Genomic DNA, 23,317 nt, shown 5'->3' with positions numbered 1-23,317 from the left:
GTTTGGTTCATGATGGAAATACCTCCCAGTGATGGTCCTGGCATTTATACCCCATGCAGACTCTACAAGCATGGAGGAGGAAAGGCATAGGAGCTCTTTCCACAAGGCAGCCTGCTAATTTCATTTGCCACCACCGTTTTCCCATCTGCTAAGGGATGGGCCCAGACAATTTCCAAGTGTAATTCACAGTCCTATGTAATTTAGGCACAAACAGAATCAACAGCTCGATCAGGATGCCATGGCGAGAATTCAAAGGGTGATACTTCCATGTTTTGTCCTTACTCAAAACCAATGCTGGCCCCCTTCTGTGAGCACATCTTCTCTCTGCCCCACTGTCTGCGTCTCTGTTTCTCTGTCTCCTTACCTTGTGTCACAGCCCCTCACAATTTTTCTTGCATCAAGTACTGTATTTCCACCTGCAAACGTGCAGCTCTAGCCAGACACCTCTTGTAGACTGTATTGCCCCGGTGACCATTGCCAGGCCTCTACTAGCTAAGTGTGGCCCCCACTCCCACTTCATCTGGCCGGGGCTAAGATGGATGCTCAATTTACATTATTTATGTCATTCCTCTGGGTTCCAGTGCTATGCTTTTGCATAACATATGTAAGATTCTGCTGACATTGAGAATTCATTTGGCTTGAGACGCTCAAAAACTCGGGTGGGAGGAGACCTGGTTTGTGTAAATTCAAAAGCTATCAGACAGCTTTGCTTTTTTTTTTCTTTCCTGAGAATTGGAAGATGGCTTCTCATGGGAGTTCGTTGGATTACACTTGACAGTCAGGTGAGCTCTTTTGCTTAAAGAGCTTTGGTTCCATTTGAGCTGTCAGTCTCTTGCCTTAAATGGGCAGGGCAAGGGACCAAGGCCCATTTTAAAGTTCAAATGCAAGCATATCACTGCACTGTAACTACAGCCAGAGAATACCAGAGAGAGAAGATCTTATAGCCTCTCACCTAATGTCTTCATTTTGTAAAGGGGGAAACTGAGGCTTAGAAACAGGAAATGGCTCAAAGCAGCTGGTTGTGTGGTATGTCATGTTATTGAGTCCTTAATTTCCATCCAGTAAAACAATATTGTTACAAGGGGACAGATACCTTTTGAGCACTTTACATATTATCTTATTTAATCCTCATAAAAGTCCCATAACACTAGGACTTACTGCTATCATCCTCATTTCATAGGTGAGGAAACTGAGGCACAGAGAGGTTAAGAAACTTGTCCAAGTTCACACAGTACTAAGCAGCCAAACTAGGATTTAAACCCACGTAGCCTGGATCAAGAGTCTCTGATCTAACCACTCTGTTCTAAGGCCTCTTTGAGCTGCCTCATTACTTACAGAATAATGTCCAAACTCCTCGGTTTGCAACATAAAGACGTCAATGATCCTGCCCCCCGCCCCCCACCCTCCGCCGACTTTCTCAACTTCATTTTGGCTCCTCCCTATAATTCTGACCTGCTTATACATCATAGCATGAGATACATTCAGAAACTATAAGTGACAACTGTATTCTCTAAGCCAGTTCTTTCCAAATACCAGTTCATAACAAAGCTTTTATGGACTCAGAAATGGAAGAGCAATGATATAACATGCTCTGTGTGTGTGTGTGTGTGTGTGTGTGTGTGTGTGTGTGTGTGTGTGAGAGAGAGAGAGAGATTATAAATTTGTGAATGTTCTTTCTTGGGAAGAAGTGTCATGTTCTTTCTTGGGAAGAAGTGTCATTTATTCAAAGGTTCTTGCTCTTTTAATGTTATCAAGGGCAAGACATGTTCTTTCTCCTAAAAACAATAGTGTTTGTCATCTTGGGGGGAAAACTTGGGATACTATATTTCAATCCCCTTAATTTTTTTACATTCCCCTAGATTCTTGGTTTATTTATTACATTTGCTTAGCTCATTCAAAAGCTAGTCGATCCGGCTCACTTCCCTGAGAAGATGACCCGTGCCCTAAACTCTCCAGTCCAGAACCTCTGCCCAGAGCTGGTGGGGCTCAACCCTAGTAGGAATACAGAGCAGCAGATCTGTCTCTTCCACTGTCTCTTCTTCAGAGCTCTGCCTTCCGCCCAGGGCCGCCATACTCTGACATGGAAGTCACACGGGAAGTGGTCTGTACCCAAAATTACTCTTCACGTTTCCACTCTCCTGGCACCAGGTCTCACCTCCTAGTAGGAGGGAAGGCCTGGGCAGCTGTGAGACTTCATTGCAAGACTTTTCTCAGGGGTGCTGGCATGACAAAACGGGATGCTTATTATTTCCAAGGGCAATTTCCTAACGTGGAATTTCAGGCAGTGAGGCCAGGTATAGTGAAGAACTCCAGTCCTGGAGAGCTGATCTTCAGCTTAGAACCCTCAGGCATCCCTCTGGAATGGCTGCCTTTGACCTAACCAGGCTGCTGGAAACATGACAGCATTAGTCAAATGACACCCTAGGAAATAGCCCTTTGCATGAAGTCAGAAACGGAAACCATTTGAATACCTGTGAGGAAATGGATCAAAGGAATAACGATCCTCTACGGGTTATAAGCACAGATTTCTCCTGCCTCCCTTCATTTTCTCTCACTCCCTTTATAACCTCATATCTTTTTCCACACTTTATTCTTGGTCTTCCTCTTGCTACAAAACATTTTATCCAAGTAGTTGAAAATGTATTTAGTTTGTACACACACTAACTAGGTTCTGTGCTCTCCTGTGCAACTTGCAGAATGGATTTTTAAACTTTTATAAGGAAGAGCTAGCAGGAGATCAATGACCCTTGGCCAAGAACATAACAAGACTTATTAAAATAGTCATCTTTACTTTTTTTTTTTTGAAAACTTAGGGTATGGCCAGCAAAGGCTCAAAGAGAAAGAAGAATGTGTGGAGGAAAGGATATTAAGGGAAGAACCAAGCAACATGACTTACAGAACCCAGAGAGAATCAAGTTATGGCCCAGGAAATGTTTTGCTTTTCTTAAAGCGGCCAGTTATACGGAACTGAAAGAATTCATGCTTGTCTTGGGAGATATGTGTGTTTAGGACAACAGATATGACTGAAACCCACTTCCACCTCCCTTCCCATGTGGCCCCCACATCTGCCAGCGACTCAGGTGGCTAGATTCTTTACCTGTTGGGATGATCAGACCTTTGATATGGATGACCCGAGTGCTTGATGGCCTTGGCTTTATTGGGTTGCTTTAGGTTCCCATTGCCAGGAGACTGGACAAGGACGTGTGGGGACATGCCCAGGGAACCCCTTGCGTCCCACACAGAACCTTCCTGCCCTGTCATCTAGGTGCAGCCTATTTGACACCATTGTCCCCCATCCTTTTGGTGTGAAGATGTTTGCTTACTCATCTGTGTAGCTTGGATTGAAAGGCAGGTACAGCCAAATTTAAAAGCTTAAAAAATTTAAAAGGTGCACAAATGACATATTATTGGTTAAAATAAAATATTACTGCCAAAAAACTTGAATCTGATCAAGTGTCTAGATTTAACTAATAATTTATAGGAAATACCAGGGAAATGGATCTGATATCATAAATAAATTGGAGGGAGGGAGAGAGGAAGGTCGAGGGGGGAGAAAAGGTGGGATTTGAAGACCGTGGGAGACTTGAGACATATCAACCCAATGCCATGTATGGACCTTATTTGGATTCTGATTTTAACAAAGTGCCTCTTCCATCTTGTTAAGTGGTGAATGTTCAGTCACTTTTACTTTTCATGTTTAGTAATTTAAATCAAAGTTTATAAGAGATGGCTATTTGTTAAATATCAATGGTATTACAGGCACAATGAATAAAAAATATTCATTTTAAATCATTTACATATTTTTGCTGCAAAGAAGTAAAACGAAGTGTTCAGTAACAAGACTTTTGAGCTTAAAAATACATTTTATTAGGATGAAATTATGGAGGGGAAGGAGAAAGTAAATAATGCATTTATGAATATAGAGAAATGTAAAATTTCAAGAATCTGTTTCCATATATTTAAAAAATGGTAAGATAGGCATCAAACTGCTATGGAATCTAGATTCTGTGGGTGCATTTAAAAGAGTAATGTAACAGTTTACTTTTTAATCTCAGTATTTAAAACATGTCAGAAAATATGTCTGTAACGGTTGCAATTCGTGATGAAAAATTTTCGATGCCAACCTACATGTGTGACAAGGGTAGAGAATTTCAAAATTATTTCAGAGGAATCACAAGCAAGAGTTTGAAAATCTCTGTTAAATCCACCACCCCTCAATATTCTTTGAAGATCAATTCTTATCCAGTCTTCAGAATGCATGTCAGGAAACAAAAAATTTAGATATACTCAAAAATCCTAACCTGTGGTACAGGAGTTGTGTGCTTCTCCACATCATTCATTCGTTTATTCATTCATTCATTCAATACATACTAGTTGAGTGGGTATGAGGTTTAAAAACCTGTGCCAGGCCCTAAGGTAATACCCACTGGAATCACATGCAGTGATTAAATCCTTTAATTAAATCCTTCATGACAGAGCCTAACAATGATCAAATGCTTAAGCTCTGGCCTTGGTTAACACTCTGCTGGATGAAAATAGTGAGACTCGTGCCTTGTCCTCCTGAAAACTGAAACACTCTTAGGCGGGTCTAGCATAAGCATAGAAAAATTAAAAAAAAATAAAAAAAGAGTACTTTAAAAGGCAGGTCATTGTTCCACAACTAGAATTCTATTCTTGAATGAAATGGCTCCTTGGTTTTCTTGTAGGAATCCCCCCATCCCCTCCCCCGGAAAAGATGAACTAGAAGCCAATTCATGAGGAGGTCCATATTAGAGAATATAGCCTCATTACTGGTGGACAAAGAAAACAAAACAAAACACAAAACTCAAGTAGGACAGGCTATGAAGGGATACCTGTATTCTGGACCCGTCGCTCTCTGTCCCTGGACTTTGCAAAAGCTCTGAAGATCGTGTGTACATGGAGCTCTGATCTGGAGGTGATTTACCTGCAGCCGCCTGACAAGCTCTGTTGAACAGTCAACTATATGTGGGGTGGGGGGACGGGGGACTTAGAAGATGACCTCAGTATTGCCCGTATTTATCACGGAGAGGATAAATTGCAAGCTGAGATCTGTGGGTTCAGTCATAAGTGTGTGCTGTGTTTTGATGTGTGTGTTAAACCCAGCAGGCTTTTGTTAAAGGAATTTTTAATTCTCTGTTGTGTATTTCTATCCACCTGCCTTCCTTCACCTATGCACACTCATTCGCACATTCTTACACACTTCAGTGTGATTCTTGCACAAAACAATCCCTCCTTTGATTGTTCAGAAAAAAAAAAAAAATCCCTGTTCGCCGGGGACAGTGGGGATGAAAAATTCATTATCCTTTCATGAACAACACAGAAGGCCCAACTCCTCTGGGGGTAGGCTGGCAGGATGCAGTCTGCAACCTTTTTCTCTGTGTGTTTATGTCCTGTTTTGTTTTTACCAATCAGAGAGCCGTGCCCCTCCTCAGTGATTACTTAAAACATCAAGAAGAGATCTGGTCCACCGTTCTCAGAGACTGACCCTGTGCAGTATAAAACCCAAGGATTTCTGCTTGTCGTCTTTATTTACTCACTCGTGTCAACGAATATTTATTGACCACCTACAGTATGCAAATCCCTGGGCCAACCATTAGGCAGAACCATTCATATTTCATAGATTTTGAGACATGCATTTTTCCACCCTTTAATGTCTCTGAATATGGGATGTTTCCATGACACTTCTGCCTTTCTTAGTAGCACACCAAAAACAATTACACATCTTACCAACAATGTCCCCTTGGATCTGAAGGAATAATACATCGTCCATGACTCGCTGTTTTGCTTTCCCCAAAAGAGGGACTGAATATGCAAAACAAAGGCGGCAAAACTCACAGATCAGCAGGCTTTTCCTTTTGAAGCATCACAAGTCTTGAGTGGTTTGAAGATGACCTGTGTGTTTCATTGACTCATGCTCTGGCCTTAGAAACATATCATAACTGAGTGTGGATTATCTATTGTTATTCTATAGTTCTTAAATTCACAAATGACTTTTTTATTGCTGTAAAGTAAGTGTGGTGTATGTGTGCGTGTGTGTGTGTGTGTGTGTGTGTGTGTGTGTGTGTGTGTAGTGCTTTCTACCAAAAAACTCATTTGGAAATTGATTTTGATCTGTTGTTCAAGCCATAATTTCAAAAGACTCTTTCTTAGGGTATATCTACGTATAACATGTCCGTAGAAACTAGTTAGGGATATTTTAAATGGAACAAAAGAAGTGGTTTTTTGTTGTTTTTGTTTCCTTTATGCATCGAAATATTTACAGAGTCCCTATGATGGATCAGACACTACAAAGTACTGTTAGGGACAGAGACAAATGGAATATTATCTTTGCCTTCAAGGGACTTACAATCTAAAGGGGGAGGAAAACCTGTAAATCACTAAGGCTCATATAAGGAAGAATGAAATGAGTCCTGCCACCAAAACCCAGGATATCTACATAAAATCACATTCCATTGACCTTTAAATAAGCAAAACTAAGGCTTTTCTCCCCTGTCCTCTGAAATTTGGCTGCAACAGAGAAAAGAACCCAGGTGGAGCTCAGAACAATGTCTCAAAGCAGCCCTTCTGTGGTTGATATAGAGACAATTCCCACCCACCAGGGGATGGCAAGGACTCCATATTTTGAAAGCTTCAGTTACCCAAATTTCCCGTGCCTGATATACCTGCTGTGGTTGGTTTCTCCCCAGCGATAAGCCCTATCAGGAACCTGTATACTCCCCTAGTCTCATTGCATAATGCTGCCTTTGTCTTCCCTACCCAGCTTCTCCCTGACGCCTGCCGACCCTGTCAGTTGCCTTTACCTTCCATCTCCTCATAAAATGCTCTTCCTCTTTTTCTGAACTACAAGCTCTTCAAGGGCAGAAGCCAAGCCTGTGTGACACAGAGTAGACCCTAACAATACATTTGGCTCTATCAAGGAAGAAAAAAAGGAAGAGAAAGAAGGGAAGATAGCGTCTCTTCTTGAATTTGTGACTTTAAGAAACTGAAGGAAATTTGGAGTCCACCGTACAGCAGGAAATTGCGCCTTGGAATGCTGAGAAAGCTCAACTCTGGGTTTCTCCTCCTGGAATCATCTGCTGAGAGCAGCGAATCTCAGCCTCATCTTTTGCCCCGGCGCATGTTGACAGTTGATATTCGTATGACTGACAGGTGGTTGGGGGCCTCGTCTATTTACCTGGGATTCGCAGAACATGGCCTTTCAAGCCACCTTTCTCTCCCCCCAGTATGCGAGTGATTAAAAATGAAGTTATTAAAGAGATAATACTGAAGCCACTCCAATTTGGGGAGGTAGAGGGGAGAAGCAAATCACTTGCAAATTTTGCTCTTTTATTTTTAGTAACAGATTTTTGGGGACAGACCGGTGTATGGATGCTCCAAGACCACCAGCAGCCCCCACCCAGCCACACTCCTCCAGAGCTTACTTGACCCCCCCTACTCTCGCCCTCCACACACATCCCCAATTCAGGCTCCAAAGTCAGAATCCAAAGCAATAGGAACTCTCCCGTTGGCCAGTACCCAAAATCCTGCTTTCTTCTTTTAACTCATAAAATACCCTTAAGACCTGTAAACAAAAGCAAGAACAGAAACATGACCGATTTGAAAAGCAAACCACCCATCTGAAATATGTTCATCTTATTGAAAAACAAAACACAAACCAAAAGCCTAGGTTTGTGCTGCCTAATTTTTAGACCATTGTCATGTGCCTTATTTTGGACATACACATACTAACAGTTATTTGTTACTTATATGAAATTCAAATTGAACTGGGCATTTGTATTTCTATGACAATCTTATCACTAGAGACCATTGCTTGGTACTCACCAAACACTTTTATATCTACTGTTTCTCCTGATCAAAGTGATTCGAAATAATAAGTACTGATAAATGGTAGCCGTTGAAGTATTGGGCAGTCTATCAAAGGAGAAGGATTAGAATCCCAGAAATCAAAATATAGGCAGAGGTCCAACTTGCCTAAAAGAAAGGAGACCAACCATGTGGATAAGGGAGAAGGGAGGCAGCTGGCAACAAAGTAAAAGATCAAAGGGGACGGACAGAGCATCTTCTGGGGACCACAACCTGTGCAGGGCATTCCAGTGCCACCCCAGAGACAGCCCACTCTGCCCAATCGGTCTCCTCTCTCCTGGGCCTCCAAGAAAGTAGAGAATGAGACCCAGTTCAGTGCTTTGCAAACCACGATATTCTGATTCAGGAACTCAACTGATTTTCAGCTTCCTTTCCTTTCCTTTGCATCTCAGCCCAGGACTTTCCCACAAGTTCTCATAAAGGCGAGACCAATATTTATAGGTGGAAAATAGTAATTTTGCTTTGATAAGCTCCAAGAAATAGTTACATTCGTGTGTGGATCATTTAATCACAGTATCTGGAGCATATGAGTATATAAACATGGCACATATTATCTCCCCCTCTTTTTTTTTGTGGCCTCAAAATTTGATCCAAGTCTGGGAGTTAAAAAGTCCCATTTTGTGTAATCAGGTTTTGGTTGAACATGATTGCTGAATTATTTTAAATTGAAGACACATGTCTGGAGGCTGAGCTGTATGTATTATTTCAGGATGGTGTCCATTAGGTCTTATCCACAGGGGCTATCTTCAACTTTTGCCACATTCAATGCATTCTTTATACATCAGTATTTGCAAAATGGTGGATCACATATAAGGGAAAATTGGAGGGAATATGGTACTCGTTAAAGGGTGATTTTTGAAATTATCTTGAATGCATTTTTCAGACCTGTTTCCAGTCTTCCCCGCTAAGGGTCCCAAGAGCTGGTTGGAAATTTTCTGGAAGAAAGAGAGAGAGAAAGAAAGAGAGAGAGAGAGAATATTTTAAAGACAATAACAATGCATAAATAAATAAAACCCTGCAGTTGTGCAAGACCATTTTTTGCAAGGCTATGGCTGAAAACTTTACAACTGAATCAACATTTACTTTAACTCCTTGTCAGCTCTAAACACTTTAAGTGTCTTAATTGCAGCTCTAAATTGTTGCCACTGCCATGAGCTTTTTTCCCTTTGAGTGCATTTGTCCCTGAACTGAGTCTTTTGTCAGACTTCACCTCACAAGGGCAACCAGTTGATTTTGTAAATTGTTGCGTCATGTCAATGGTTCCTGCCCTGACTTGAAGCCATTGGCTGTCCAGGGAGAGTGTGGAGTGAGGAAAACCCAAACGCTGAACCAGGCCAGTGCCCCAAAAACACCCCAAAGACATTCTCCGTGCTAAGAGCGAGGGAATCTGTTGCATGGTTTTTGCTTTACTGAGATATAATTTCCATACCATGAAATTCACTTATTCGATGTGTACAATTCCATGATATTAGTAAATTTATGGAGTTGTGCGACCATCACCACAATCTAATTTTAAAACAATTTCATCACCCTGAAAGAAACCTTGTGCCCATTTGTAGTCACTCCCCATTCTCACTCCCAGCCCTTAGCAATCACTAATCTACTTTCTGTTTCTGTAGATTTGCCTTTTCTGGACATTTCATGTTAATGAAATCATACAACACGTGGTCTTTTTTTGTCTGGCTTCTCTCACTTGGCACAGCTTTTTGAGGTTCATCTGTATTTTATCATGTGCCCGTGCTCTGTTTTTATGACTGAGTAAAAGTCCATTGCATAGATATACCACATTTTGTTCACCAGGCATCAGCTGACAGACACTTGTTTGGGTTGCTTCTACTTTGAGGCTAGTATGGAAAATGCAGCCCTGAACATTCATAGAGAAACGGGCATTTTTAAGTGAATATGATGTAGAATTGTTAGTGTCATTCACCGTGAACTAGCAGTTGGATTTACTTTTTATTTTTTTGAGGAGTTACCATGCTCTTGTTAAAGCTGTCTCTTGGAACATGCCTGAATAAAGTGAGCTCCTGAGGTGCTTCAAGAAGTAACAATGATCAGAGTGAGAACCTTAGTGATTCCAGGACACGAAGTGGTTGAGAATAAGGGAGGGAACACCTGGAAATTTCAGGATTAAAAGTGATTTTCACAGTGGCCTCAGTTCATTCTGTGCCATCTCTGGAGTTTAAAGAACTCAGACCCCCACGCACCGGCCGTGTGGCCATTCCTCTGGCGGCCTCAGCACAGGCTGCCTGGTTCCTGAGGGTTCCTGCTGACTTAAATAACATGGAGACCACTCAGAGAGAAGTCAAGTTGGAAGTGGCAGGAAGGTGAACAGGTCAAACACGGGAACAGAGATGTCAGGCTTTGTTTATTTTCATGCCTCCCAAGACTTCAGCGACTGATAGGAGATGCCGGCCGGCAATTCTGTCATCAAGGAATGAGTGTTGTACATGATGGGAAAGCAGCTGTATGAAAACGTGCCCTTGCACGTTGCCCCCCAGTCACCCATCTAGATTTGTGAAAAACCCATGCCATGAGAATTCCTTCCCCCAGGAATCATCACAGAAAGCAGACATATGAAAAAACAACATGGCTTACAGAAGGTGACACAGATCAAAGGAGAAGCTCAGCTCTGTTGTCCTGACTTACTGCTAGCCCTCTCTGTGGCCTGGACGGTCACTAACCTCTCTGGGCCTTGATTTCCTCCTTGCAAAATGAGAGGAGTTGGCATCATGAATTCTCGCCTCAGGTTTTTTTCTACTTCTGATGTTCTGTTTCTCTGATGACTTTGAAAGCTTATACTGTTGAAACCCACATTTAAAAGTTAAACCAGTATCATCGTCCTTTTAGCAATCAACTTGCCGATGTCAGGAGATGCAATCTGGAACGCCAACTGGTGAATAATTAGCATTTGGAACACAAGTTTTTTTTTAAAATGCCACACAACATCCCAGGAACAGCCCAACCCTGTTTTGCAGATAGGAAAATTGTTGTTGATTTTTCTACATATTCTCTTGCAAGTCGTTAAGCTTCTTTGTGTCAGAGTTGGGAATTGAACCAACCTTTTAGGGCTTCCAGACCTTTATTGTATCAATTAATCCAGATTGCCTGGGAGTAAAGAAAATAATCATTCAAGAGCTTGTGTAAAATAATCCACCATTAAAAAAAAAAATCTCTTGACTCACTGGCCAAAAAAAGCCTTTTTCGTTGTTGTTTTTGATATATGGCTAAGGTTCTTATTGACATGGTGAGATCTTGCTGGAGGACGGTTGGAGGGTGATTACAATTTGACCGACTGACTGTAGGTAGAAAGGCTTTATTCTCCCAAGAACAAAGAATGTTCCCTGCTGAGAAAAATTCCAGCATAACTTTTACAACCTTTTCCTTGGTTGCCTATGTTCTCTCTCATCGGTGGAGCAATCCGACATCTCTTGCCCAGTCTCTCAGACACAAAGCCAGCTCCTGAAGTTTTAACTCGGCTTTCGTTTGGACTTTCAAGTACATCCGTTAATGGAAGACAGCAGTCTCGTTCTACTTCCCCATGGCAGAGCAGCCATGGCGTTCACAGGGATACCTGCTCCATTCAACATCATGCAGAGCATTCCAGAACTCTGGCATTTTGACTGTTCTCCAAAGCCATTGACCAACCTGGTAGAAAAAGAAATCTGGGGACAGATGGTATGAAATTGAAATCGCATTATCACTACCCTCTTCCAAATGCCAGCTTGTTATTTTGGCAGATCTCCACAAAGCTCTGTGGCCCTCATGCTGGTCGGGTGGACGTCTGTGTCTTAAACATGGAAGGCTGAGCATCAGGGCTGATAGAGAGGTGGCACATTACAGAGGAAATTGCACTCATGTCGTGTGGTCCCTCCGTGACAATCAGAACCACATGGAAAATTAAAGAAGTCCACATGCCACCAGACAAATGAGGAAGTCTCTTTTCACTTATAGACCCATCTGTTGTTGAAAATAAGCTGTATGAGTGAGAAACCATCCTGTGTTGGAAAGGGAGCCTAGTCCTTGAGATAAAAATGGCTGCAAAAGTTCTTTTTTCTGACATTCATCTTTGAATTTAGCTGAGAAGTAGTCAGTCTTGTAAAGCCGTCCGAAGCTAGTGCACAGCATCCTGGGAAATTTCTGACATTCTCTCTTGATTTGTTGTAGATGTCTAACAACCACTCCTTGTTTCGCCTCTTCCATTTGTAATCTAGGAATGGTCAGTGTTCACATTACAGACCAAACATTAACAGCCCAGGCTGAATTCTTGTTCACCTCTGAAGGCACTGAGTGGGGAGTGGAAGGAAATGACAGGAGGAGGAAGGTCGCCCTGATTCCCTCTGGAGCCCAAGATGGCACAGATTTGCAGCTAAATCTACCTGATGTTGGTCCCTTTTGTTCCAATCTCCAACTTTGACAAATGCCACCAACAATAAATGGAGCAATCAAAATGCTTTGGTTGGTACCCGCTCATAGCCTGGTTGTTAGTTTACTTTCATGGAGAAGGATTATATTTCCTCTTCTCTTAAATATTTCACAACAGCACGAATAATGTATTATAATATAGGCCTACCATGTAAAAATAAAAGCTTTAAATTCTTTGAGCAAAGGATTTTAAAAAATACACAAAATGGCACATTACATTTCTCCAAGCTCTTACTCAAAAAAGCAAACATAATTTATTAATTACTAAAATATGCATATGTTATTATATCCCATTGTAATTTCAAAGCGAGGGGGAAAAGCAGGGAATTAGGGCTTCAATGGTTTGCATTTAAAAATTCCTGCTCTGCCACTTATTACTTGGGTGATTAAAAAGAGTCTGTGCTTCAGTCTTCTTATTTATAAAAATCAGCATAAGAACAATTACAATAATAATTATTATTATAGCTACTTTAGAAAATTATTGTAAAAATGAAACGTTGCATGCTTTTTAAATTGTAAAGCCCTAATCAAAAGTTAGTTATCATCTATAACGGGGAAAAAAAAACAGTAAACCAGCCAAAGCATCTGGAAAAGGTTTGTCTTTTATATGGCGTTGTCATTAGTGTGGGATGCAGAGAAAAATTCTGAAAATACCGAGATGAGAAGCGAGCTAGTTTGAACAGCTTCCTTGTCTGCAGTTCTCTCTTTCCAATTGTCTCCAAAGGTTCCTCATTTCTTGAGCATACTTCTATATGCTTCAGACACAGCGAGATACTGCTATCAAAGAATTCAAACTTGTGACAGAAAACCTCCCTGCCATCTCAGATCTCTTCCGACACCCTTTCCTTAGAGATGAGACATATTTTTCTGACAAGATGTTCATTATTCAGAGGTTGCATTACCATTCCTTCAACTTCTGCTTGTGGCCAGATTAAACTCTGCCTTTATTTCAGGATTTGGGAAAGTTTTGAAGAATGAGAAATTGGGGTCTATTGTGGAGAAGCTTCTGGAATAGTACCAGCAAACATGGGCTTTGACAATATCATTTCCGTCGTGGTTGATTAGAAATGATTCATCACTTTCTCACAAACAATATTGTTAAAAAAACACTGGCGTCCTGAGTTCCTAAATCAATAAAATCCCTTATCGACAGCACAATATTCCTTTAATAACTTATATCTGACATGGACCCCTTGTATGAACATATATCGATCGATTCTTAAATGGATCGCAGTACTGCATTTCTACCCATAGAGTCAGAATTATCTATGCCTCCGTAAGTCAGGGGTGCCATGAGGTTTTCTTTGGCTAATTCAGAGGGAGAAGGTAGGAAAGACTGGGGGACAGGAGACAAGAAAGTAGAATGTTCCAAAGAAAGGGAGCCCTAGATTCGGAGAAAAGATGGCTAAGACGGCATGTTATTTAAAGAATTATGTCTCCTTAATGTTATGCAGTGCCAAAACTCCGTATGAAAAATTAAAGTTCTTGGTTTGAGCTGGGTATCATATGGACAAACCCTTCATTTTCGTCTAGATATTATAGTGAAAAGCTGCTAGCTCAGCATCTGAACCTTTTCTCCAGGGGGTGGTCAAGGATACTTTTGAAATTCTGATAAATATCTCTCTACTGAGATAAAAATAAATACAAAGATTTTCCCTACAATTACAGGCATTTTGTGGATTGGCTGGATTCCATATTACAAATATCTGAAGTCCTTCTCTTCCTCCTGAATTTATCCCTTTCTTAGTTATTTTGCACATGAACAAAGAACATGTTAACAATGGAGAATTTCCTGACACAGGAAGCCTATGTCATAAATAGTGTGTGATACTATTTATGAGATCAATAGCATTGATACATGTTTTAGTCCTGTGTGATAAACACTAACTTTTTGTTTCCAAACCTTTTTAGTCCTAAGTAGACAGCGGATGACAAGGACATCACCCTTTTATTCATCTTTTAAATATGGTCAGGTTAATAAAGAATAAAACTATTTTCTGGGGAGGATTCTTCAATTCTTTGCTTCCCAGAAAGACTCTTTATATTTGCATCTACCTGTCTGTTTATTTAACTGTCAATAATCATTGTAACAAACATTGTTCTGAAAGAAGAAACGAGTAAAAGCAATTTGGGGGAGAACAATTATCAATTAGAGAAATCCTAGATAAAAACAATAGCTAAAGAATACAGTAACTCCTTTTCGTAAAAAATGGGTCAAGACTAAAGCTCTTCCACAAGAAATAAATTTTCCATGCAAATAAAACCTATGTTTTATTTTTAAAGTACAGTGTTCTCTCATTTTTGAATAATGATAGAAGATTTAATGTACCAGTGTTTTCCCCCCATTTTATTGAGAATTAAGATACTCCAAAACTCTTCTGTAAGATACACCAAAGAACATTTGAAATTTGAAAAGATCTTTCAAATTTTATCAAAAGTTTTCATTTAATTAAATGAACATTTTAAAAGATAATGTTATCTTCTTCTAAAGTAAATACTTACATAAATTCATACTTTTATACAATTTTTAAAGTATTTTAATATAAAAAAAGCATCTTGTAGCCAAGTTAAACTTCAAACACTAATTTCAAACAGCTGAAAATTATAAAAAGGCATATTTTGTTTTTCTTGATTATATCACCAAGTAAATTATAGTATTAAAAATACCTGGATCGAGGGATTTACTCACACCACAAAGCCTCCCGTGTTATTTCCTAAAGAACCAAACAAGAAAATAATTATATATGGGCAGATTATAAAGGTGAGAATATTGCTTAATTGTACGTTAAATTCCATCTCCAAGGTGGTTGCTTTATATAAGAAAATAGCCCACAAAACACACAATTTATAAGTGGAATGTCCTGCATTTGTGCAGTGACTGTTTCATTTTCAGAATTACCGATGCATAAAAATCATACGTCCCTGCTGGTGAAAGACCAGTAAACTTTCACGTGTTCTGTAAAACTTAAATGCTGGAGGCCAATACTCACAAAATTTAATGATCTTTCTGCTAATAAAAGCCAACTTCTTTTTTAAAAAGTAAGGAAAAGAAACAAAACATACACATCCTAAGTGTAGTATTTCCAAATTTTTTTAAAAGGAGTGTGTAAAATCGCCTATTTTATATTTTTAGTTTGCTCAAGTTGGTTAAAGTCAATTTTTATTCACAGGAATAAATGGAAATGTGAAATAAATACTGATATGCCTGGACTATCTTGTCCTACCTTGAAGAAAACCAGTTCTTTTTGCAAAATGACAACAAGGTAAAGTAAGAACGGGGCTGGTTCGGGTTTTCCAATATTTATCAAGACGAAAATAAGAGGGAGCCACAAAAACCCATAACAATCCACTTTCTTTTAGATGTGTCTTGCCATTAAACTTAAGAGAGTTTAGGCAACCGGTCCATATCCACAGTGTACCTTACCAATGAGTTCTATGCTAAGTTTCTCTTTCGTTATTCAAAACTCAGCACATCTTCTCTTAGAATCAAATATTCTACGGGAGGACTCCCTGGCTGGCTCACAAAATTCAAAATAACCTGCATTTTAATTTGTTCTATATATGAGCAGTGTTTGAGCAGCAGTTGACCATCAGGTGAAAACAAACAGATAAACAAACAGAAAAAACCCCCACTTACTATAGAAAAACATTCTATCGCCCATCTCAGGGTTTCAGAAGTACTTCTACCACTGGGGCTGAAGAAGTGGCTGGGGGTTGAAGGGAGGAGGGAAGGACAGGGTGGTTAATCTTAACGACCTTGAACTCCTAAATTCTCTAGTATTGTTTAAAAAGATAAAATTAGGACTGTCGTACAACGATAAAGTAAACTCGTGTCAAAGGTATTTTTAACTCATTAATTATTGAGGGAACAAATAAGATGTCACCATGAGGGCAAAGAATGCAGGAAACCCCGCATATATGGCCAATAAGAAAGGCTGAGACGGATTTACACAGAAATGCATGAGTATATATCCACCGGTCAGGGGTCAATTACATTCCACCAGACACATTCCACCCGAAACTAATATAAAACTATATAATTTGCATTTCTATAAGTGAGAATCATATTCATTATTATCAGTTTTCTACAACTTGCAGAATTATCAAAAAGCTTGAAAACAGTGAAAGGTGAAGATAGCCACAAGGACACGTTAGACAGGACACTCAGTAAACTTCTCTCTCATTTATTTCAAAGTGTTTTCTAATTTTCCTTGATGATATATATATATATATATATATATAACAACAGAGTTCTTTCAGGTCAATGATATCCCTGATATTGTGACTCAAGGAGGAAATACTGAGTTCCAAAGAGCAATACTTTCACTCTCTATCCCAGGGCTGTCCAGTAGAAATATAATGCTAGTCACAAATACAGCCACATATAAAATTTTTAATTTTGGGGGAGCTATGTAGGGGAGAGCCATCCATCTACCACATTAAAAAAAAAAAAGACAGTTACAATCAATTTTAATAAGATTTAAATAAACATATACAAACTATTATTTCAACATGTAATCATATGAAAGAATTATTACTAAGGCATTTTACATTCTTTTTTTCATTCTAAGTCTTCAAAAGCCAGTGTATGGTTTACACTCACAGCTCATCTTAATTCGGACCAGCCACATTTCAAGTACTTTATTAGCCACATGAGGCCAGTGGCTACCAGACAGCACAGGTCTATATAAATCAACATTCATAAGCTAACAAAGTTTAGCATTTTTTGAAATATTAATGAAAACATTTAGAACTGTCCAGACCTTCCATGCTCACACCATTCTTTTCAAGGTAGCCAGGTTCCCAGATTGCCTCATTTTGGAATGCAGCATCTTCAGTGCCCAAGGAAACTAGAATTTGAAATCATTGTCTAGTGTGGTCCCATGAATTTTCTCATTAGCAGCCTGTACTGTTGTCTTTTCCCAGGGAAACCATCCTTGCCCCTGTGATGTGAAAGAAGAAGAGCGATGACCACGCGGGATATAGTAATAACTGTAATAATAGACATAATATTGCTCTGCCTGTCACCTGAGTATGACAGCACCCATCAAAAACATTAACTTTTTCATGTTCATATCACCCTAGTGAGGTAGAGGAGGGACATTTCTCAGAAGCCCTCTTTCACTGCAGAAAGGCGAGAGACACTTTTCTTCTTAGCAAGGAAGGAACTAAGGCACATTCAGCTCAGCATCTTGCATATATCGCATAGGCCTCAACTGGGCACAACTAGAGCCAATCCCATGTTCTCTCTCTCAAAGGGAGAAAGACCCCTCTCCACAGTGTGGCCACCATAGTACGCTGCCAGGCTGTCGCCCCACCTCGTTAGTGCCAGCGGGATGACGAGGAAGAAGGAAACAGAAGTGAGTCACGTGAAATAAGTCAGAGAAGGACAAATGCTGTATGATTTCACTTACATGTGGCATCTAAACAAGAAAACAAATGAACAAACAGGAAAAAAAACAGAAGCAATCTCACAGACGTAGAGAAGGAACCATATTCCCCTTTTGCCAGAGGGGAAACAGGTGGGGGGAAGGGCAAAAGTGAAGGGAGTGAGAGGTACAAATTTCCAGGCATAAAATCACTAAGTCACAGGGATGGTAATGTACAGCACAGGGAATATGGTCAATTATATCATAACAAACCTGCGTGTGGCAAATTGTTACTAGACTTAGCGTGGTGATTGCTTCACAAGGTATATTAATGTTGAATAACTATGTTGTACACCTAAAGCTAATATAAAATTATACAATAACAATATTTTAATAACAAATACAATTCTAAATTTTATTTAAAAGTTAATACAAATTTTAAAAAAGTGAGTGCCAGCTTCTCTGCTGAGCCATAAAAGGATGGCGTTGGGAACCTCCCTCTTAAAAACAGCATGTTCATAATCTCTCTGTTTATTTACACCTCTTTATTGGCCCTTTTCCCACATGGATTTTTGAAAAAAGGATGAAAGTCCTAGGGTCAAACAGCCCACTAGGGTCCCTGATAAAACAAACAAACAAACAAAAAAACTTTATTTCAGGTGGTCCTGCAATAACACTTGGAATTCTTCCTTTCCTAGTACTGTTCTGGTGTTTTATATAATCTGAGCTAGGAGAATAAGCCATGGGTGTGTGTGTGTGTGTGTGTGTGTGAGAGAGAGAGAGAGAGAGAGAGAGAGAGAGAGAGCGAGAGAGAGAGAGAAGCCAAAGGCTGCCTCAAGACACAAGACCTTTCCCCGTCCTCATTTTCTTTGGACCTCAGGGGCTAAAATGTGCCTCAAGGACCGGTAGCCTACAGATGGCCTTTTAATCCCCTCTCCCTCCCCTCATACCCTCTCTTGAACTTTCAAAAGAGCATGTAAGTCCTCCTGCTCCCCACCCATCCAACCAACTATTTTGACTCTGGTGGCCACCATTTGCAATTGTCACCTCCTATGCATGAATAGTGCCGTCAGTGCCTGGGCGACAGTCATCCCATTGAACTGGCAGTCGTCTGTATTTAACATTAGCTGCTCAGCAATAACCTATTGAAGGACGAGGCCCCATAATGTTTGTATAAGGAGGGGAGCAGTGAAGAAAAGACTACATGTGCCGAATTCAAAAAGGGGGGCTATTTCTTTCCTACTATAAACAGAAATGATTATAAAACCAGAAAGAGCTCCTCACCCTTCACTTTGGTGTGAGGGGGTTTCGTTGCTCTGCAAGGCTCACTCTTGCAGTGCCGACTTCTCTGGGTTTTTACGACATTCCAGGGAGGGAGATAGAAACCAAAGCAAACAAAGAGCCCCCCAAAGGACCCTCTATTCCCTCCAAAAAGCTTCTATTTTTAATTCTCTGCAGCTTTTCAAACAGTTGAATGAGGAGGTTTCAACAAGCTGTGGTAGGAGAGAATTCCTGCTTTCTCTAAGGACACCCACTTTGGATACTCCCAGCCCACAATGAGGCACCAGGGCAGGGCTGGGCAAAGGGGCTTTCTTGGCAGTTTCCTTTGAGCACATTCTGTCATCACAAACTTTTAACAACTGTTTTCCTCTCCACAAAGGAACAGAAAGCATGTTTGGAACTGATTGCTCACTCCAAGCCAAAGTGTACCTACTTTTGCCCCTGAGCCTCTGGTTCTAACACTACAAACACGTTTGACTGGATGCTTGACTTTAAAGCAGGCATCTCTAAGCTCTCTGTAGGATCTCACACTCACCCCACATCTGCCCTACAAAGTGGGCGGCAAACCATGAGCCCATCTTTGGCAGGTGGGAAAACAGGACAGACCCACAGACGCGGCAAGTGGTTTTTCCAAGCATGTATGGAGAATGCTCGCAGCAAAAGTAAACATTCTTTGCGTGGCTCTGTCTGGTTTGTGGCCTCATGGAAGGTCTGTTCCAAACACACATTACACCATATCATCCTGTAGGCATCAGATGTGCATTTGTTGTCCAGCTGCCAAACATTCATTTGGCAGCCATTTCTTGAATTTCTGCCACATACCATGCACCTGACCTCCCGCCCCACCCCCCCCAAAGCCTGCTATGCTAGGTCTCCCGAGGCTGAAGCCATGTGGGACACCCCTGAACTCAGGGACCACAAGCAAGAGCAGAATTTCTTAGCATTTCCTCTACTTCATCTCAGGCAGCCTTTGCTGCCGGTCTGTGTACCCTCAGGGCTCACTTTCAAAAAGACATATTTAAGTCAATCGGCTGTAGAAAGTACTAGAGGCAAATAACCTTTCAGGGTTCCTAAGGACAGGACTTCAAGCTTGGGAAGGAAGCGCCAAGTTAGCTGCAGGCGTGAAGGTGATGAGGACTCCAACACAGTGGAGAGTTAGGCAGCCTAGATTTCAAAGTTATTTCTACCTCCTAATGTTACAGCCATTAAACCAAGAATTTAAATCTTTAGCCAAAATGCTCTGTTTCCTAATACAAAGTTCTTACTTGGCAAAGTGCTGTTATGAATGTCTCCTGCTCCTTCCTCTTCTCTTTAGCTTCCAGAGCCCATTTTACATTAAATAAGGAACAAAGGCCATAGAAACCAGAAGAACTAATGTGTCTCGACTCATCCCTTGCCCCATGATTTTGTATCAATGTTGAATCCAATAAAGCCTAATAGTAATTCAGCCATGAACTTGCAGCATAAACTGGGGGAGATTTGTAGCATATGTTTTTAATTCATTTATGTTTGACTCATCAAAATAGGTGGCTTTTTATTTTTTTAAAAAAAACAGCTATGTGATGTTTAAGAAATTATTTCCACCTTTTAAAATAAACCTTTTAGAGCCTTTCTCCGTGCACAACAGAAAGCTGCAGAATGCTAAGAGAGTAGGAAGTCAAATGCAGGACGGTTCAGGGACGGTTCAAAACTCAGAGCCATGAATTTGGAGAGGGATCAAAAGTTGGCAAAGTGAACCCTCTCGTCCCTACCCACAAATAATAAATAACAATCACAACAAGGAAAAGGAGAAAGGGGAAAGCCACTGGAAAGCCATAACTTATCCTGTCTCCAGCCTCACAGCTCCCTCTAATAAAGCAGGAGTTGTTCGGAGAACTTCGGTTGTGCTGCCTGCAGGGAGCTGAGCTCGTCTTCTGTCGTAAATTACTTTGCTGGGGCTAAGCTTTCTTCCAGGTCCGTCAGACAGGCAGCTCTGCGAGACCCATCACCCAGCTCTGTGCTTCTTAAATTATCCTTCATCTGGTTGTGACATCTGAAAAACTAAAGGGAGAATGATCATCCCCAAATCTGACCTTCCCATACCACTAGGTCTTTTTTTTTTTTTAATAAAGGACTTCAGCACAAGAAATAGACACAAAAGCATCCTATTTGCAAATAAAAATGGGGGAGGGATAGAGCTTTCTATAGAGCACATCTCTAAATAAATAATACAATGTTTTCGAACTTGCCCACAAAAACTAAAGATTTTTTTCATTGCAATGTGACCTTAAAACATTTTTCCAACTAAGATCGCCACAGTGACACTTAAAATCATTGAAAGTGAGGAACGGAGGGAGCCTTTTGACCTTCATTCTCACTTTGCAATCAACAGCCTTGCTGCAGCTTTCCAACTGTATTCAGACGTGTCCACACATAGACAGACGCGTGCATGCAAACATCTGAGGACCTAGACTATTTGAGTAAATGGCTGCAGTGCCTTGAAATGTGATCAAGCCTCGAGAGCAGGTACCAGGCCAAGAGAAATAACTCGTATCCATAAAAAGTTCCATAATAAATCAGAAAGCCTTTTCTTCCATATGTCACCTGACATGTTTAATTTGTCTGCTTTGACAGAACTGTAGCAAGCAGAGCTGACCACTGGCGAAGTTAGAGCAGGTCTTTGTGAAGAGGGGCGGGGCATGCGGCCTAGAAAGCATGGGGAAGGGGCACGCACCATGGGCATCTTATAAAATGCTTGTGGGCGAGCTCCGTGGGGCGGAGAATGCAAAAGAAGGGGCAAACATTTCTGACATCACAGGTTTAAAACACATCAAGCCAATGCGTAGACAGTAACAGTCCTATCGTCAACATTTAACTGCTTTGCTTCCTCACTGGCTTCTCCCTAGAATTCAGCCTTTGTCCTAAATGCTAGGAAATAATATAGACCTACTCATTTTCACTTCAACAATTTACTTCTGGACCATAAAATGATACCACAGACAGGAAAAGGTACTCGTTCTAATGTCTGCACCTTCTAAATAAAGGGAAGCGGGCGGATATGTTAGTGTCGGGTTGGCTAACCTTGGATTTGGTCATAGAGTTTTTCTTGAAAGGATGAGCTTTTATTCACCTGAAGAAGGAACACACCTTGATCTTGGTGTGTAGGCTTTTAAATGCCTACACTTTGCTTATTGAGGAAGAAGGATCCTGGTTACTATCTGTGACACTCCCTTCCCTGAACCAGCTGGAAACCCCTAATTACCTGGGCAACCATGGCATTGAGAAAGAGGAGACGGTCTTCACTTCATTTCCAAACCTTTTTGAAAATTAGATTATTTAATCCCACGCTGTAAAGTAAGAATAATCTCTCCCAGTTTTACGGATAAGTTAACTGAGACATGAACAGCAATGAAGTCATTAATCCAAAATTACCTAGCAGCAAGCTCTGAAATCCAATCCAGACAACCTGGCCCAGACTGCACGCTCTAGACCACCCAACAGGCCACCAATGTGTGAGCTAAATTTCCTCAGATAGAGATGTTTCCAACAAGGGGATTACTTAAGGCAAATTATTATTCAATTTATCATTGGTTATGTGCATGTACCTTAATTCGTTTTGCTTTTTTCCCTCTTTCTGTTTGAATACAATTGAAGTGTAACACACAGACGTAAAGTGTGTAAGTATTCAGCTCCACGAATTTTCACAAGGTGCATGGAACCAGCTCACAAGCCTCCCCTGTGCCCTCCTCAAGTCATTACTCTCCATCCCTCCCAACCATTATACTCCTTTCCCTTTTCTTGCGGATGCTGGGAGGGTGGAAATATTGGGTTATAAGCACACGCTCCTGGGTTGAAATCCCGCTACACCTTTTATAAACTTCCCATCCTTGGGCAAGTTACTTCTCTGTGCCTCGCTTTCCTCAACTTTAAAATGGGGATGTAAATAGAACCTGCCTCACAAGATCATGGTGAAGAGTAAATGCTGTATAGTACATGTAAAGAGCTTAGATCAGGGAAAATGGGAAGGCTTAGGAAAGCCCTCAGGAAGCACCAGCCATTATTACTGCTGGAACCTCACTCCCCATTTGCAGAGATGGTCCAAGGAAGACCAAGAAGATACAAAGAAAGTAGAGTAAAGAAAAGGGAGATGGAGGAATTCCAACCAAGCAGGTGTTGTATGTCAATGTAAGCAATAAGCCCCTCTCTAAGTTGGGAGAGGATCAGACCCCACAGGCTGAGAAAGAGCTCAACTAGACAGCTTTCCAGTCCACAGAATCAAGTTTTCAGAGTAAAACTATTCTTTGAAATTATTCTTTCTCATCAGTCCTGTTTATAGTCACCGCTTGTGCAAATAGACGAGCCAAAGATGAGCAGGCGCA

At 40.8% G+C, this 23,317-nt stretch overlaps 1 protein-coding gene across 11 annotated transcripts in view; it reads left to right on the top strand.

The window, feature by feature from the left end:
* The window catches only part of LOC308510606 (uncharacterized protein), a 456,681-nt gene that overhangs the window by 344,735 nt on the left and 88,629 nt on the right, over positions 1-23,317 (top strand). For 6 of the 11 annotated variants that reach the window (XM_081080178.1, XM_081080177.1, XM_081080184.1 and 3 more), the window contains 2 exons: positions 15,480-15,572; positions 17,236-18,302. The exons of 2 other annotated variants lie outside the window; for them this stretch is intronic. In XM_081080178.1, coding sequence (XP_080936304.1) covers positions 15,480-15,572; positions 17,236-17,263 — 121 coding nt within the window. In that variant the 3' untranslated portion in view covers positions 17,264-18,302. Of the gene's footprint in view, positions 1-15,479; positions 15,573-17,235; positions 18,375-23,317 lie in introns of those variants that run through there. 3 more of the 11 variants (XM_081080183.1, XM_081080180.1, XM_081080181.1) reach the window with 2 other exon arrangements.

The sequence above is a fragment of the Rhinolophus hipposideros genome (assembly GCF_964194185.1).
Source record: "Rhinolophus hipposideros genome assembly, chromosome: 18".
Classification (NCBI taxonomy): domain Eukaryota; kingdom Metazoa; phylum Chordata; class Mammalia; order Chiroptera; family Rhinolophidae; genus Rhinolophus; species Rhinolophus hipposideros.
This window is presented reverse-complemented; position numbering and strand designations above follow the sequence as displayed.